Source organism: Dipodomys ordii, unplaced genomic scaffold (genome assembly GCF_000151885.1).
Source record: "Dipodomys ordii isolate 6190 unplaced genomic scaffold, Dord_2.0 Scaffold64, whole genome shotgun sequence".
Lineage (NCBI taxonomy): Eukaryota > Metazoa > Chordata > Mammalia > Rodentia > Heteromyidae > Dipodomys > Dipodomys ordii.
This window is the reverse complement of record NW_012267280.1, coordinates 1,715,114-1,732,568: the sequence shown is the minus strand read 5'-3', so window position 1 is coordinate 1,732,568 and position 17,455 is coordinate 1,715,114. Positions and strand designations below refer to the sequence as shown.

The following is a 17,455-nucleotide window of genomic DNA, read 5'->3' as shown; positions in this document are numbered from 1 at the left end:
TATGGGCCCCGGCTAGAGGCGCCGCCGCCGCCGGCCCGCGGAGCCCCGATGCTGGCCCGGAGGAAGCCGGTGCTGCCGGCGCTCACCATCAACCCCACCATCGCCGAGGGCCCGTCCCCCACCAGCGAGGGCGCCTCCGAGTGAGTGCGCGGGGTCCCCGGGGCCTGGGAGGGTCGTGGGGTCTCAGACCCCAGGTGTGTGTGGGGGGGTCTGGGAGTGACGAGAGGGGGGCCCGGGGGGTCCCCGTGAGCACACGATGGGGTGGAGTCGTCCCCCACAGTGAACTAGGCTGCGAGGTCCTTCAGTGGCAAAGTGGGGGTGCTAAGGATGCCAACTTAGGAGGCCCTCACCCCAAGAAGGAGACGGAGGCGGAGGCCCTGCGGGAAAAAGATGGGGTCGTCCCCAGGTCGTGCCGTCGGTAAAAGAAGGGTCCGGATGAGGAGGCCTCTGGAGAATTTGGGAGAGGTGCCTGAGAGACTATAAGACATAGAGATGCTGTGGGCTGGGAGAGGGGGTGCAGAGCCCCGAAGGTGGGATGAGTGGTGAGCATCCCCCCATAGAGAGGATGGGAAACGGGCGGGAGTGGGGTTAGTAGGGTAAGGACCTGAAGTGGGAACTGCTGGAACCCCTCAAGCAGATTGTAAAGTAACTGGGTTAGAAAAGCCTGGAAGGAGGGGCGAATGGGCAAAACAGAGATCATTGAGCATGACAAGAGGTCTTGGGGGGCTTCTAGGAAGCTGGGGACAGACCGGGGAGCATCCCAGAAAAGGCTGGGGTGATGGGTTCCCCGAGTGGCTGAATTGTCAGGGGAGCGGCTCCAAGCGTTGTTGGGGTTCACAGCCGTTGAGAGCATGCTATGACCTCTCCACTTACATGGGGAGACTGAGGCTATCAACGGAGTGGACAGGCCACAGGTTTTATTTTTTCATTGATCAACCTACTCCATCCTTCCTGTAAGGGAACTCTTCCTATATTCTTTTCTTTCCCTGGTTCAGGATGTGTGCCCTTCATGAATACCTGGGTTGAGTAAGCCAGTCTGGGGTGCACGTGTGCGCGCACATGCACATGTGTGTGCGCACACATGCACATGTGTGTGCACACACATGCACATGTGTGTGTGTGCACACATGCCTTATTGAGTTTCTATTATGTTTAAGGCAGGTTGGCGGTACACTGGACGTGTCACAGGGCGGTTCCCAGAGATGCCTCTTCAGCCCCACAGTGCACACCTTCATTCATCCACTTATTGGTTCCTTTGCGCTTGCGTGCTCGTGGTTTCTCTTTCTTGTGTCTTGCCACCATATCATCTGGCTTTTTTTTCAGCTGTAAGCATCTGCTTCAGGCCCTGGTCCTGGCTCAGAGGGGCTTCCTGTGTCATGTGACCTGCAGTAAGTTCCCCCCACACACCCCAGGAGCCTGCTTCTCCTGCTTAGGCTAGTCTCCAGGTGATAATGCAGCCCAGAAAAGGGTGCCCAGCACCCTTCCATTCCAGGTGATGTCACCTTTGACCCCTGTGCCCTTTGGCTGGAGTATTTTTAAGGCATAGGCAAGTAATGGTCATCTCAGGATTGCATTTCTCCTGATGAGACATCCAGTTACCCCCTTCCTCCTCAGGTGAACTCACCTCGAGGACCATCAACTTTGGCTTAGACCTCAGGGAACCGAGGACCCAAGGCTGCCTAAGGATGGCCGGAGGTGACCATTCTCCAGACATTTTCACTGATGGCTGTCTGGGCTATATCCCCTGCTCCAGCCAGTCCCAAATATGTGACATGGCCAGTGTCCCAGAGCCAAAACCCTAATATGAGAAAACAGAAAGTGAATACTTATTATACACATTGAAAACGATCATCTAGCCAGGAGCCAGGAGCTCATGTCTATCAGCTGCTCAAGAGGCTGAGATCAGAGCATCACAGTTTGAAGTCAGCCCAAGCCCCATCTCCAATTACTTACTGAAAACCCAGAAGTGGAGCTGTGGCTCACGTGTTAGAGCTCTAGTCGAGCAAAAAAACTCAGATAGCCGGGCGCTGGTGGCTCACGCCTGTAATCCTAGCTACTCAGGAGGCTGAGATCTGAGGATTGCGGTTCAAAGCCAGCCCAGACAGGAGAGACCATGAGACTCCTATCTCCAATAAACCACCAGAAAACCGGAAATGGCGCTGTAGCTCAAGTGGTAGAGCGCTCGCCTTGAGCTGAAGAGCTGAGGGACAGTGCCCAGGCCCAGAGTTGAAGCCCCCACGACCGACAAAAAACAAACAAACACAACTCAGATAATGCTCAGGCCTTGAGTTCAAGCCCCAGGATGGGAAGGAAGGAAGGAAGGAAGTATATCATCTATTTGGGTTTGTTTGGTTTTTGAAACAGGATTTTTATCTGTAGCCTAGTCTGTCCTTGAACTCAAGATCCTCCTACCTCAGTCTTTCCCCTGCTGAGATTCCAGGTGGGCACCACATGGCTAAAATACAGTATTAATTTTAATGTTACTTTCCTCCCCGCCCCCGCTTTAAACATTAATCCTTTCTTCTTGTGGGGCTTGAACTCTGGGCCTGGGCACTGTCCCTCAGCCCTTCAGCTCAAAGCTAGTGCACTACCACTTGAACCACAGTGCCACTTCTGGTTTTCTGAGTGGTTTATTGGCAATAAGAGTCTCACAGACTTTCCTGACCGGGCTGGCTTTGAACCTCAATCCTCAGATCTCAGCCTTCTGAGTAGCTAGGATTACAGGCGTGAGCCATTGGTGCCTGGCCTAATTTTTTAAATTTGATATTGTGATGCTGGAGATAGGAGGAGATGGAATCTGGGCCTCATCTGTTACGTTTCTCTTGGGCAACATTGCTACTAGGGCTGACTCTTTTTCCTTAGGGTGGGCCTCAAAGTCAATGCATTCACAAAAGCAGCTCATTGTTAAGTTGTCCTTTTCAGAGCCCTTGCTTCACTCAATAAATTGATGTAGACATCTTTGGTCCCATAGTACCCAAGTTCAGGGCTTGTGTAAACCTGATGTTTGACAGAAGCTGGCGGGGTCCCGGTAGCAGGGTGCCAGGTGCTTGGGGTGCCCTGGGGCTGTCTACACAGTTTAGGTTCTGCACCCCTCCACTGCCAAGCTTTAATTCACATCAGCCAATGCTCACAGGATGTAACATCTGCTTTGAAACTTGGATTTGCCACCCTAGGCAGAGATGGGCATCCTGGCCCCAGGCCTCAGCCCATCCGGCCCCTGGCTCCTTCATCCCCATCTGATGTGGTCTGAGCATCTCCTGGGTCCCTGAGCTGGTGCTTGTCCTCACAGTCTCCTAATACTATGAGCAGTGACCAAGGCCCTCTGACAGGGTTCTTTCCTCCTAGGCAGGGAGCCTGGAAGGGCAGGCATCATGTCTGCCCCGTCTGTGTATCCTTGTGGCCATTGTAGCTGCTGGCTGCTCCTGCTTTCCTTGCTCACCTTTGCCCTTGGGGTCTCCACAGGGCAAACCTAGTGGACCTGCAGAAGAAGCTGGAGGAACTGGAACTAGATGAGCAGCAGAAAAAGCGTCTCGAGGCTTTCCTTACCCAGAAGGCCAAAGTCGGCGAGCTCAAGGATGATGACTTTGAAAGAATCTCAGAACTGGGAGCTGGCAATGGCGGGGTGGTCACCAAGGTCCAACACAGACCATCAGGTCTTATCATGGCCAGGAAGGTGAGCCAAGGCCCCCAGGTGGGTTGTGTGAGGGCAGGTACCCAGGAAATAGAGAGATTGAAAAGACAGCCTGCTGTGCTCCTATTGGCTCCCTCTGTGCTCCCATAGACTGTTTTCAGGGCCTCTGTGCTCTCATTGGCTACCTCTAGGACCTCTGTCCTCCCATTGGCTGCCTTCTGGATTGTAAGTCCCAGGAATTTACTCAGAGTGTATCAGCCTTGTTTCTGCACACCTTTCCCCTTTCATGGCCAACCTCTGCCTTCAAGGATGTTTTTGTTTTGTGACTTTTGTTCTTTGCCAGTCCTAGGGCTTGAACTCAGAGTCTGAGCTGCTTCTGCTCAAGGCTAGTGCTGTACCACTTGAACCCCAGCTCCACTTCCCCATTTTGGTGGTTAATTGGAGCTAAGAATCTCTCAGAATTTCTTTTCTGGGTTGGCTTTGGATGGTGGATCCACAGATCTCAGCCCTCTGAATAGCTAAGATGACAGGCATGTGCCACCAGTACCTGGCTACCTTCAGGGATGTTTTAAAATCCGATTCTGAGCCTGGAAATGGGGCTCAGTGATGAGGTCCTGGATTCTCTTTGTTGTTGTTGTTGTTGTTGTGGCTCAATGATGTCCTGGATTCTTTTGTTGTTGTTGTTGTTAAATGTGGGACTTGAACTTGAGGCCTGCGTACTGTCCCTGAACTCTTTGGTTTAAGGCTAGTGCTCTACCACTTGGAGCCACAGCTCCTCTTCCCCTTTCTTGTGATTACTTGGGAGTCTCACAGACTTTCCTGCACAGGCTGGCTTTGAACCGAGACTCTCATATCTCAGCTTCCTGAGTAGCTAGGGTTATAGACATGAGCCACCAGCATCCAGTGAAGCCCTGGGATCAGTGAGGCCCCAGCACCATGTAAAAGAATTAAAAAAGAAAAGAAAAAGATTGCCAGGGTGCAGGCCCAGCTGGCTGAGTTGAGTGTTCTACTACTGAGCCACACCCCAGTCCCAGGGAGAATGTTATGTTTTGGTTTTTTTTGAGACAAGGTCTCACTACAGAGCCCAGGCTGACCTCAAGCACACCATGTAACTATGGCTTGCCTAGAACTCAGGGTCCTCTTGCCTCAGTGCTATGATCCTTTCAGGTCACAGCCATAGCCACCACACCCAACTTGGAGAGAACTTTATTTGAAGGACTTGGCTCCTGTGACTGTGGAACCCGGTGACTGATTCTGAGGTTTGCTGGAGCCTCAGGAAACAGTGATATTTCTACTTAAGTCCAAAGGCCATCTCAAGACAGACTTCTCACTTCCCAGGCAAACACAGATTGCCTTCAACTGATTGGATGTGGCCCACCCTCACTACAAGGTGGCCTGCTCTACTCAGAATCTGGTGTCAATGTTCAACACATCTGAAAACTCCCTTCCCTACAGCACCTTAGCCTGGCATATGAACAAATTTGGAGGGCGCATGAAGTTCTCTGTCACCCCTTCAATGGGACTCCAAGCCACTGCTTGCCAATCCGGGACTCTGTGGCACAATGTAGCCTTCCTCTGGGTGTTGGAGAAGAAGCCTTAGGAGGTATAAGGAGTTGAGACTGGCAGAGGAGTTGAGACATTTTGAGATAATGATCCTAAAGCTAAACACAGAATCCAAGGATTTCCAAGATGACCACTGAGCTTGCGCATTTGCTTGGAGGTGGACGGTTACTTCATGTGGAAGCCCACCCTGAGCCCCGCACACACACGTCTCTCCATCCTGTGGTACCTGCCTTCCCATTTCTGGGTTTCTGTTCTGTCTGAGCTATTTCTTCTCACATCTGAAGCATTTCCCCTCAAAATCTGCAGCCCAGAGCCTTCTGTCTCTGTCCTCTTCCTGTAGACAGCATTTTCCAAACCAGTGCCTCCCGGGGAATCTCCGGTTCTCTTCACCCAAGGCATTGGCCAGGTAGAGGACAGGGTGCTGGTCAAGAGTGCAGATACCCCAGGAGCAGACGCCTGGGCCCGTGCACCTGTGCAGAGCACCGGCAGGTGCGGAGCAGCTGTGGGGTTCCTGCAGGCCTGTGCGCCGGGCTATCCAGTTCTTTTGGGTCCTCCTGGCATGGTGCCATGCCAGCAAAACTGCACCCAGCACACCACTCCCTCCATTTATGTGGCTCTGCTGGTTTGTAGATGTTTTCTTCTTTTGAGCACAGCCTTGTCACTGCCCTTGCAACCCTTGAGCTAGTCAGGATCAGCAGGGACCCTACCACATCTGTAATGCACTCCTGGCCACTTGGAACTCCATTTGTGTAGCAGAGAGCTGCTTGTCTGACCTGAGCTGGGATTCCTCCACTCTAGCCCAGCTCTCCCCCCGGAAGCACTTCATACAAGGGTTGGCCTCTGGCAGGACTCTGCTGGCAACCCACAGGATGAAGGCTAGGCAGGCACTCCACCACTTGAGTGCCCTTTTTTGCGTTAATTATGTTTAGTTAGTTTTTGTTGGTTGTGGGGTTTGAACTCTGGGACTGGGCACTGTCCCTCAGCTCTTCAGCACAAGGCTAGCACTTTACCACTTGAGCCACAGCACCCCTTTCCGTTTTCTTGTGGTTTATTTGAGATAAGAGACTCACAGAGGGCTGGGAAGGTGGCTCAGTGGTAGAGCGCTTGCCCTGCATGCCTGAGGCCCTGGGTTCGATTCCTCAACACCACATAAGCAAAAAAGAAAAAAGCCAGAAGTGGCACTGTGGCTCAAGTGATAGAGTGCTCGCCTTGAGCTGAAGAGCTGAGGGACAGCGCCCAGGCCCAGAGTTCAGGCACCACTACTGCACCCCCCCCCAAAAAAAAGAAAAGAGACTCACAGACTTTCCTGCCTGGGCTGACTTTGAACTGTGATCCTCAGATCTCAACCTCCTGAGTAGCTAAGATTATAGGCATGAGCCACCAGCACCACACACCCGGCTTATTTTTATTTATTTTATTTTTATTTTTTTGCCAGCCTGGGACTTGAACTCAGAGCCTGGGCACTGTTCCTGAACTTCTTTTACTCGAGGCTAGCACTCTACCACTTGAGCCACAGTGCCATTTCTGGCTTTTTCTGTATATGTGATACAGAGGAATCAAACCCAGAGCTTCATGCATGGGAGGCAAGCACTCTACCACTAAGCCACATTCCCAGCCAGAGTGCTCTCTTTTCAATCAAGCGACAGCCCTGCAGTACACGTGAGGGAGCCAGAGCTGGACAGATGTAAGCCCTCTTGGCTGTTCCTTCACTGGGAGCCCTGGTCTGTAGCCCCACCCATTCCTGGCTTCCTGCTTTGGGGCGGGGCTGGGGGAGGTTGACTCCGATCATTGTGCCCCCCCTCAGGCTGGCAGCATTCTGGGTAAGAAGCACTGAGCTCGCTCCAAAGAAGATCTGTGGGGAGGACGAAGGGTATGGTGGGGAACCTTCTAGACTCGGCCAATGAGTCTGTTCTCTCCATGTCTCAGCATGGCTGCTGAAGTCCTTTCCCCCATCTTCTAGTTTGCACCGCATATACTGCTCACTCAGCCTCCTCGTCCTGCAAACTGCCCTCAGCTCACCGTAGGGGCTGGAGTCTCTGGTATTGTGTCCTTTGTCAGGCTTGCACCCCTGGACAGAGCATAGGCTCTGGCACCCCATGAGGCCAGCCTGATTCTGACTGTTTCTTGTGTCCTAGTAATGCCTGCACCCCGGCTTTTCGCCTTGCTCCCAAATGCTGCCTTGACTGCCCCTCAGTGCGGTCCTGGGAGTGGCTCAGAGCTGGGTGGAGAGCTCTCCTCCCAGAGCTGGCATGAGGGAGGCCCAGCGGCCATCGCGGGCCCCGTATCCCCACTCTCCCGAGCCCCCGGGGTCCCTGCCACTTCCTCTTGCCAACCTTCTCCGTCTATGCGTGCTTCTGTGTACTCTCCCTGCCCCTTGTGTGTGGCAGCCTATCACACACACAGTTTGTGTGGGCAGGTAAAACATCAGGCTTCCAAGGGCGCTGTGTGAAAACAGTCATGTTACTATTTCCCTGTGGATCACTTTATGTTGGATACAGAGTTCAGTAAAATCCAAGATGGAAAGTTCCAGGCCCCCCCTCTGGGCTTCTGACCTTGTTTCAAAAACAGATACAGGTGAAGAATCCCTATAGGCAAGACTAGGGTCAGAAATGTTTCCCATTTTGGATTCCCCCCCCCCCCAGATTTGGAATATTTGCATTCCCTCTTCTAAAAATCCAGAGTCTGAAATGCTCCAAAAGTTTCAGATGAAGCCCTGGGTTCGATTCCTCAGTACCACATACACAGAAAAAGCTGAAAGTGGTGGTGCGGCTCAGGTGGTAGAGTGCTAGCCTTGAGCAAAAGAAGCTCAGGGACAGCGCCCAGGCCCTGAGTTCAAGCCCCAGGACTGGCAAAAAAAAAAAAAAAGCTCCCATTGGGGACAAGGGACACAGCTTGGCATGCAGGCTCCAGCCCCAGCTGGGAAAGGGAGCATTCTGGATTTTGCCTGTTTAGATTCAAGGTGCTCAGGTTGTGTATGGAAAAGTGGGTTTGCCAGTTCTGTTGTAGGCTTTGTGAAGCAGGATCGTCTTGTATTCCCTCACACGGCACGCCTGGGTCTTCATTTTCTCCCTCTTCCCAGATAAGTGTCCAGGCCTTGGGTGGGGTGCGAGTGGATGCTGTTCCCCTGGGGATGAAGCAGTTTCTTAGGGTTCTAGGGTTCCATGTCCAGACCCCAGGGCCAGCACAGGCCAGGTGGATCTGCAGAAGAGAGGGGTGAAGGGACAGGCGTGCGGAGGCCGGGCCCTTGTGGTTCTCAAGGTCACAGCCTCCCCGAGGTCTGCCTTCCTGCCCTAAACCTGGCACGCTCCCTTCAGGCTCCAGTGACTTCCTTTGTTCCCACCCTTTCCCGGCCCAGCCCCAGTGTCACCTTTGGTCCTGGTGTCACCTTGCTGTCATTTTTTTGAGCCCCTGGGCTCCAGGCCTCCACAGGAGGCTTACCTCTCCTCTGCCCACTCCACAATGGGGACCTTCTTACTTCCTCCCTCCTCTCAGCCTCCCCTGCCCCACCCTGGGCTTTATCTGTGGTGGGTGCCTGTGCAGCTCTGATGAGTAGGCCCTGAGCTCAGGTGGGGTTTGTGGCTCGGGGCCGGTCAAGGGGTCTTGCCACATCTTTTCTGCACATCTCAGGAGCATCATTTGGAAAGGGGTCCCCAGCAGACCCTGCTGTGCCGCCCCCCCTCCCTCCACCCCCGCCAGGTGTGATTCTCCCACGTGATCCAGGCTGGACTTGGTGGGCCAGGACTAACGTTGAGCACCACTCCTGTCTCACCCACATGAAGCGCGTGTGATCACTTAGGTCTGTCGTTTATTTCATTTCCTTAAGGCAGAGTCATTGTGTAGCCCCAGCTGGCCTTAAACTCACACTCCTCCTGTCTCTGTCTCCCAAGGGGTACAGCTATAGGCGTGTGCTGCTGTGTGGTGGCTTACTTGGCCTTTTTGTGTGTTGGGATGCTGGGATTCCAACTCAGCTTTGTGCATGTGAGGCTGTTGCAAAACCACTGAGCCATGCCTCCAGCTCTGTTTTTCACCAGAATTTGGGTCTCCTAGGTGTGCACCTGAGCTGTGATCCACCTGCTTTTAATAAACTTCCCATTGTTGCTGGGGTGACAGGTGCTTGCCCCCACATCCAGCTTCCTTCTGGAGATTTTCTGGGATTTTGCTCCTGAGGTTGTCCTCAAACCTTGGTCCTCTCATTCTCAAACTCTTGGGTGCCTAGAATAATTACAAGTGTGAGCCACTAGTGCCTAGTGTTTTTAAATTTTTTTTTTGTCTGTTTGTTTCTTGTCAATCGTGGGGCCTGAACTCTGGGCCTGGGCACTGTCCCTCAGCTCTTCAGCTCAAGGCCAGTGCTCTACCACTTGATCCACAGCACCACTTCCGACTTTTTCTGCATATGTGGGGCTGAGGAATCGAACCCAGGACCTCATGCATATGAGGCAAGCACTCTACCACTGAGCCACCTTCCCAGCCCCATGCTTTTTTTTTTGTCGGTCATGGGGCTTGAACCCTGAGTCTGGGCGCTGTCCCTGAGCTCTTCAGCTCAAGGCGAGCGCTCTACCACTTGAGCCACAGCACCACTTCTGGCTTTTTCTGCTTATATGGTGCTGAGGAATCAAACCCAGGGCCTCATGCAAGCGAGGCACCCGTGTTTTTTATTTTTAAGTGTATAGCTTTCTTTTTTCAAACAGTGTCAATGCATCTGTTATTGCTATCAATTTTAGACATTTTCATCACCTTAAATAGACCACCCATCACCATTAGCAGTCACTCAACTCTTACCACAGCCCCTGCTACTCCCTCCCTCCCCCCACCATAGACATCCCATCTCTGGGTCCACTTGTTCTGGACTTTTCCTGACAATGGAGCCACACACTGTGGGGCCTTTTGTGTCTGCTCCTCTCCCTGAACACAGGGGCCGCCAGCTCCCTCCACGCCGGGTGTGGGCCAGAGCCTCATCCTGTGCCTGGCTGCGTGTGCTCACGTGTTGGCAGCCCCTTTGGGCTGTGGGGAATGATGTCATGGATGGCGGGCAGATGGCTTCTCTTGTGGCCCCACCCAGCCTGGAGTGGGCCTGACGGTTTTCTGGCCCCCTTGCAGCTGATCCACCTGGAGATCAAGCCAGCTATCCGGAACCAGATCATCCGCGAGCTGCAGGTGCTGCACGAGTGCAACTCCCCGTACATCGTGGGCTTTTATGGCGCCTTCTACAGCGACGGGGAGATCAGCATCTGCATGGAGCACATGGTGAGGGACCTTGGGGTGCCGGTGGGCTGTGCAAGTACCTTTGCTCTTGCATTCCTGAGAAGCACTGTCTCCCATCTGCCCCTGCAGTAGCCCGCATGCGCAGGTCACCGAGCATGATGGGGGGCGGGGGCGGGGTAGAGGGGTGGAGGGTGGAGCGGCAGGGCGCCGGAAGCAGCTCATGCCCCTTTCCAGACAGCAGTTGGTAGCTGCACTGGGTGTAGCTGCCAACGGAGAGCTATGCAGGCAGCATCTGGGCCCACACTCTAACCAACCCAGGCCCAGGCTCAGGTGGAGCCAGGTGCTTGCTTTTATGTGCCACCATGGTCCTGGCCAGCCCAGTGTGAGCTGGGCATGGGTCAGATGCTCTGGTGTCCAAGCTCAGAGTTGGGTGGGAAGGGGGTCACAAAAGCAGAAGTGGTCGGAGCTGTAGGTCAGGGGAGGAAGTGACCCCCAGCCACTGCTTCAGGTACCAGCTGCCCACAACAGCCCACCCCCCCCTTGCAAAACCAGGCTGCATGGTACGAAGGCTCACTTATGCCCTGTGCATACATTTTGACTGTCCATGTTGTGCAACACAACAGGAAATGAATTAGAGCAAGAGCCCTGGTGTCTCCAAGCAAGGTTGTACTGTTAGAAGCCCCTTCCCCACCTGCCCTATCTCGCCTGGTGCAAGCAGGGGTCAAAGGTGGGAGACAGAGCACCCGCCCAGCAGTGCTTAGCACCAGGTGCTGCTTCCAGAGCCTCCGCTTCCCCTGCAGGAAGGGAGCCTCATCCTGGCCCTGCTCTGGGTGTTGGTGGACAGACCTCAGGGGTCCCCAGAGCAGCGCTGGGCCCGAGGGCTCTGCACACTGCCAGTGAGCAAGCACATCAGGAAAGATGGGGTGCAAGGATGGACTTCCGGGGTGTGGCCACACCACGGTGTGGATGGAGGCCACTGAGGGCCGGGTGTGAGGTTCCTTGACGAGCCAGGGACCTGGGGAGAGCAGAATGGGGAGCAGTGGTCACCCTGGTGCACAGAGTATGCTCCATCCACTGCCTCCCCGGGAAGATGTCTGGGCTGAGACGGGCTCAAAGTCAGGAGGCAGGCCTGGGGTTGGGGTTAGGTCTACTGCGTGCTCTCACTGTGGGGCTTGAGCTGGGCCCTGTGTAGGCTGCCAGGTGAGGACCAGGGCTGAATCTGGGTTGCCCTGCACCTGCCAGGTGTTGACAGTGGCTGTGGCCTGACCTCTCTGGTCTTGGTATGGGGACCTGCCAGATCAGTCCTGGTTTTAGAGGTGTAGGCTTATCCAGGACAGGAGTACATGACGGGGTGCTGATGGCTGGGGTATGTGGGGGCCGCTGGGTCTTACGACCCCACCCCTCACACTGCATGCTACCTGGGGACCAAATGTCTGTGTGAGTTGTGCAGGACTCGGCGCCCTCCCAAGCCCCAGCTGTGCCTGAGCTGATGATACTGTATGATCGTGTGGCATATTAATAGGCTAGCGTAATTGGTCCCAGGCTGTCCATATACCTCAGGCTCAGCATTGCATTTATGTACATTGTTATCATAACGCCAGGCTACTCTGTGAAGAGGACTGGTTCACTGTGGCTCTGTGTTGGGGTTCTCAGTCATGATCTGGTGACCTCATTGCTTTTAAGCCCATGACCCCTCAGAGCAGGGCAGGGGCTCCTGAGAAGCAACACTACTCACCTGCGGCTCACGCCTGTCATCCTAGCTACTCAGGAGGCTGAGATCTGAGGATCACAGTTCAAAGCCAGCCCAGGCAGGAAAGTCTGTGAGACTCTTATCTCCAATGAACCACCAGGAAACCGGAAGTGGCGCTGTGGCTCAAGTGGTAGAGCGCCAGCCTTGAGCTGAAGAGCTCAAGGACAGCGCCCAAGCCCAGAGTTCAAGCCCCACAACCCAAAAAAAGAGGAGCAGGAGGGGGAGGGGGAGGAGGAGGAGGAGGAGGAGGAGGAGGAAGAAAAGCTAGGAAGAAGACTGTAGTCCCCTTTGAGGACCCGCCCCCAGTGACTTGAAAACCTCCCTTGAGGCCCCGCCTCTTAAAGGCTCCACCACCATCCCTAGCACCAAGCCAGGGACCAAACCTCCAGCAGACCCAGAGGCCTTTGAGGCCTCTGCAGGTATGACTGGAATGCCTGAGCTGTACAAGTCTGCTGCCTGAAGCTCCCTGAGCACTGAAGCCCTCGCTGGAAGCAGGGGACCGTGCACAGGCACCTCATGACACTGTCACAGCAGGGTCCGGGGTTCTGAGCTGCGCTCTGCCTTGTGTGGCGATGGAAGGGCAGTCCAGGTGTGGTGTGTCCAGGACAGGCAGAGTGATGTCGGCCTTTCACGGTGGCAGAAGGAAGCGGCCTGTGTGCAGGCCACAGGGGCAGCAGTAGGGGCTGGTGGGGGAGTATGGGTAGGCAGACATTCCTCTAAACTGCTGACACGAAAATGGCAGCTAGAAGACTGGGGCAGTCAGTCCCACAAGTGGCCTCCATCCTTCCCCGCACCCCGCCTGCTAGCATGCAGACCTGGGGAGGGTGGGACTCGGGGGATGGAGACAGCAAAGAAGTGTGCTAGTTCTACACCCCGTCCAGCTTCCCAGGCGAGGTACCCCTGCCAGACTCCAGCTGGCCTGATTATGCCCCAGGGATCTCACTGGAGCCATGTGACCCTCAGGAGATGAATGGCAGGTATTCTAGGTGACCCCTGGACTCTGTGCCCGTGCCCTTCACAGGCGTCCTTGTTACAGGGCACGGTCCCCGCTTCCTAACCCTCTCGAGAAATGCTGATGGGGGCGGGGAGCACATGGGGCAGATGCCCAGAGATGAGACAGCCCACCTCCTCCTCCTCCTCCCCTGAGCATCTCATGTCACCCCCTGGTTCGTCACCCCTTTGTCCCTATCCCTGCCAAGTCTTGGCTCAGCGTGTGCTCAGGTTCCAGGCCTGGTGGCCTCTGTCCCTGCCCAGGTTGGGCCACACGGGGCACTTGGGGCATGTGAGCCGCCCGGAGACCTCAGGCAGGCAGATAGCCCAGCAGGCAGGACAGACCTCTCTAAGGAGCTGGGTGGGGACACCCTGCATTCTGGGCCTTCATGTCTGCTGCTGGGGCGCAGAGTCTGCAGCCCCAAAGGCCAACAGGGCCAGGGGAGAGCCTGCCCTTTTCCAAGGCTGGAGCGGGGATCTGGCAGGGAAATATGACCATGGGTTCTGGGGGGGAGGGGTGCCGCCCACCCTTCCTAACCACACACCCCCACCTTGGCCTGCAGGATGGCGGCTCCTTGGACCAGGTGCTGAAAGAAGCCAAGCGGATTCCAGAGGAGATCCTGGGGAAGGTCAGCATCGCGGTGAGTGTCACCTGTCCTCACACCAGCCCCCGTGAGCCAAGACTCCTTCCCGAGGTACCTGTGGGAGGTCGCCAGTGATGTTCCCTGTGCCCAGTTGAGGGTCTCTGAATCCCCTGCCCTCTCCTGCTGGTTGGGACACCTGCCTACTTGTGGACATTGCTGGCCCCGGGCAGGTCTGACGCTAACATGCAGAGGAGCATTGGGTAGTAGTGCCGGGGCCCAGACCTTCACTTTGCTGAGAGGGACATGGTGCACCTGCCCCACGGGTATGGTGGCTGAGCAAGACTGGCAACTTAGCACAACACTATAATCACTCCACCACCATGCCGTCTTCCATTTCCTGGCCTCGGTTGTCCGGGGTGGCTGGGCCAGACAGCATCAGCCTGCCCACATGCTCCCTGAACAGTGCCCCCATGGGGCTGGCACCACCCAGGGTGGCTGCCACCAGGTGCACACACCTTCCGTGCAGGTCCTGCCTCTGTCTCTGCCACCAAGGGCCTCGGCTGCCTGAACTTAACAACAAGGCAAGGATGGTGGCCACCTTACTCTGCTGCAGTTCTTGCTCTAGCCCTGGCCAGCTGGGTGTGACCTAGAAGGGCGCTCCTGCAGACTCTGCAGCCAGCTGGGTCTCCCCGGGGGCTGGGGCCCTCCTGGCTCCATCCTGCTCACTGCCCCGTGGTCCGCAGGTGCTCCGGGGCCTGGCCTACCTGCGGGAGAAGCACCAGATCATGCACCGAGGTGAGGACCGGGGCCTCCCGGATGGGCAGGCGGGTGGGCAGGCACGCGGGGCGCCGCGGGCCTCACCCTCGTCCATCCGTCCCTTCCCAGACGTGAAGCCTTCCAACATCCTCGTCAACTCCCGAGGGGAGATCAAGCTGTGTGACTTCGGGGTGAGCGGGCAGCTCATTGACTCCATGGCCAACTCGTTCGTGGGCACCCGGTCCTACATGTCTGTAAGTTCCCTCCCGCCACCATCGCTGCTCAGCACCCGTGCTAGCCAGCTGCGGGCGAGGACAGAGGGTGGCCAGGAGCTGGGCCCAGTGCCCCCCAGCCACCTCCTCCTATCTCCCGACAGCCAGAACGGCTGCAGGGCACCCACTACTCCGTGCAGTCGGACATCTGGAGCATGGGCCTGTCCCTGGTGGAGCTATCCATCGGGAGGTACCCCATTCCCCCGCCGGACGCCAAGGAGCTGGAGGCCATCTTTGGCCGGCCCGTGACGGACGGGGCGGAAGGAGAGCCCCACAGCATCTCACCACGGCCCAGACCCCCTGGACGCCCCGTCAGCGGTAGGCCCCACAGCTGCGGCCTGGGATGGGGCGGGAGGAGACCCCGCGGGCCTTGCTGTGCTGGCAGCCGCCTCCCCGCTGGCCCTCGCCACGCCAGCTGTCCCCAGACGGAGCAAGCTGCGGTCAGCCGTCCTCAGATGGTCTTGGGGTTTCTGGGGACAGAGCTGCAAGCAGTGTGCACCACAGACCTCTTGTGCCCAGAGCGCCTGCACCTGTCACCGGCAGCAGACAGGATCCAGAAGCCGACTCAGCCAGGCCATGCTGGCTGCCTGGTTTTCTCAGCATTGTCTTGTGGAAACCCCGAGTGGGGGCTGGGCTATGGCCTGTGGCACACAAGGCCCTGGGTTCCATCCCCAGCATAGGGAAAGGAGAAGGAAAACATGCCGGCAGTCAGGAGAGCAGCAGGGGGTGCCCTCTCCTTCCATTGCCAGGTTGACACAAAGCTGTGCAGCCAGCACTGTCTGCTTCCAGAGTATTCCATCGCACCAAATGGAAGCCCCGTTCCCCAGAGCACCACCCCAGCCCCCAACCTCCACAAGTCCTCTCCCTGTCCCACATCCACCTGTTCTGGATGTTTCCTGTCCATGGAGCCACACTGGGGCCTTTGGTGTCTCTTCTCACTGAGCATGGTGGCCCCAGGGCCTCTCCACGCTGTAGCGTGGGTCACAGCCACACCGAGTCCCTGGCCTTCGGTGCCGCAGTGTGGGGCTGGCCTCGTCCAGGTTTCCCGGGGAGTCTTCCCAGGCCTTTGTCCTCAGAACGCTCCCTCCTTCCCCCCCACCCCTCCCAGATGGACTCTAGGCCTCACCCTATGGGGAGGAGCATGGGGGTGTGCCAGCACCTCACCGTGTGCCAACTCAGCCTGGCCAGCTGGGCCTTGGGCAGGGGTCAGCCACCCCTCCGCTTGCTTACTGCAGATGGCATCTGGAGCCTCCACTGTCCCTGCCAGAGCTCTGCTTGAGGTCACGCTGCCCCCTCGGTGGTGGCTGCCCCCTCCCCTGCCCGGATGGGCTGTCTTCGGCATGGCGGGGAAGCAGCGTGGCACCAAGTGTGTGACTCCGGAGAGGATGCCCATGTCCGCCTTGGCGCGCACTCCGGCGTCTGACTCACCGGAGGCCCCAGACAGAATCTGCCTCCCCCAGGGATGGCAGGCAGTGCCCCATCCCTCGCACACCTGCTGCCCCCGGGGGACACTCAGGCCCACGCCTCAGACGCGCACCTCCTGGGAGCAGAGGCTCACCCGCACTTTCACTACCGTGTAGGTCACGGGATGGACAGCCGGCCCACCATGGCCATCTTTGAGCTGCTGGACTACATCGTGAACGAGGTGGGTGCCCAGGCCTTGCCTGTGCTTTTCAGTAGCTAGGGTCGGGGGTCACAGCCGTTGCTCCCTCTCCCTAGCTCAGGGTCAGGGTTTGGTTTGGTTTGGTTTTGGCAGTGGTTTGATCTGAACTCAGAGCCTAGCCTTTACTAGGTAGGCGCTCTATCACTTGTATCACATAGACCCTTTCTGCCTATAGTTATTTTGTGATTATCACCTGGAGTTGTGCCTAAGTCAGCTTCAGACTGTGATCATCCTACTTAGGCATTGCATATAGCCAGGTTGACAGGTGTGAACCACCATACCCAGTTCATTTGCTGACATGGAGTCTTGTGGACTTTTTGCTCAAATTCAATTACTAGAATGAGCTATTGAACCCAGTCATGAGTTTTTGTTTTTGTTTGGGGGGGGGTTAAATGAAGAATCCAGGTGCACCGGTGGCTTACACCTATAATTCTAGCTTTGAGCAAAAAGAGCTCAGCAAAGCTGGGCACTGGTGACTCATGCCTATAATCCTAGCTACTCAGGAGGCTGAGATGTGAGGATCTTGGTTCAAAGCCAGCCCAGGCAGGAAACTGAGAGATTCCTATCTCCAATAAACTCAAAAAGGCTGGAAGTGGCTGGGCGCTGGTGGCTCACGCCTGTAATCCTAGCTACTCTGGAGGCTGAGATCTGAGGATCGAGGTTCAAAGCCAGCCTGGGCAGGAAAGTCCATGAGACTCTTATCTCCAATGAACCACTAGAAAACCAGAAGTTGTGATGTGGCTCAAGTGGTAGAGTGCTCTCCTTGAGCTGAAAAGCGCAGGGACAGCGCCCAAGCCCAGAGTTAAGCCCCACGACTGACCCCCCCCTAAAAAAAAGGCTAGAAGTGGTACTGTGGGTCAAGTGGTAGAATATTCATCTTGAGCAAAAGAAGCTCAGGGACAGTGCCCAGGCCCTGAGTTCAAGCCCCAAAACACACAATAAAAAACTCAATGTAGGGGCTGGGAAGGTGGCTCAGTGGTAGAGCGCTTGCCTTGCATGCCTGAGGCCCTGGGTTCGATTCCTCAGCACCACATAAGCAAAAAG

At 56.0% G+C, this 17,455-nt stretch overlaps 1 protein-coding gene across 1 annotated transcript in view; it reads left to right on the top strand.

The window, feature by feature from the left end:
- Window positions 1-6: 6 nt before the first annotated feature.
- Window positions 7-17,455, top strand: part of Map2k2 (mitogen-activated protein kinase kinase 2) — a 20,545-nt gene continuing 3,096 nt past the window's right edge. The window contains exons 1-8 of the mRNA XM_013022907.1: window positions 7-140; window positions 3,463-3,673; window positions 10,292-10,438; window positions 13,700-13,777; window positions 14,464-14,515; window positions 14,606-14,730; window positions 14,853-15,066; window positions 16,329-16,393. Coding sequence (XP_012878361.1) covers window positions 49-140; window positions 3,463-3,673; window positions 10,292-10,438; window positions 13,700-13,777; window positions 14,464-14,515; window positions 14,606-14,730; window positions 14,853-15,066; window positions 16,329-16,393 — 984 coding nt within the window. The 5' untranslated portion in view covers window positions 7-48. The remainder of the gene's footprint in view (window positions 141-3,462; window positions 3,674-10,291; window positions 10,439-13,699; window positions 13,778-14,463; window positions 14,516-14,605; window positions 14,731-14,852; window positions 15,067-16,328; window positions 16,394-17,455) is intronic.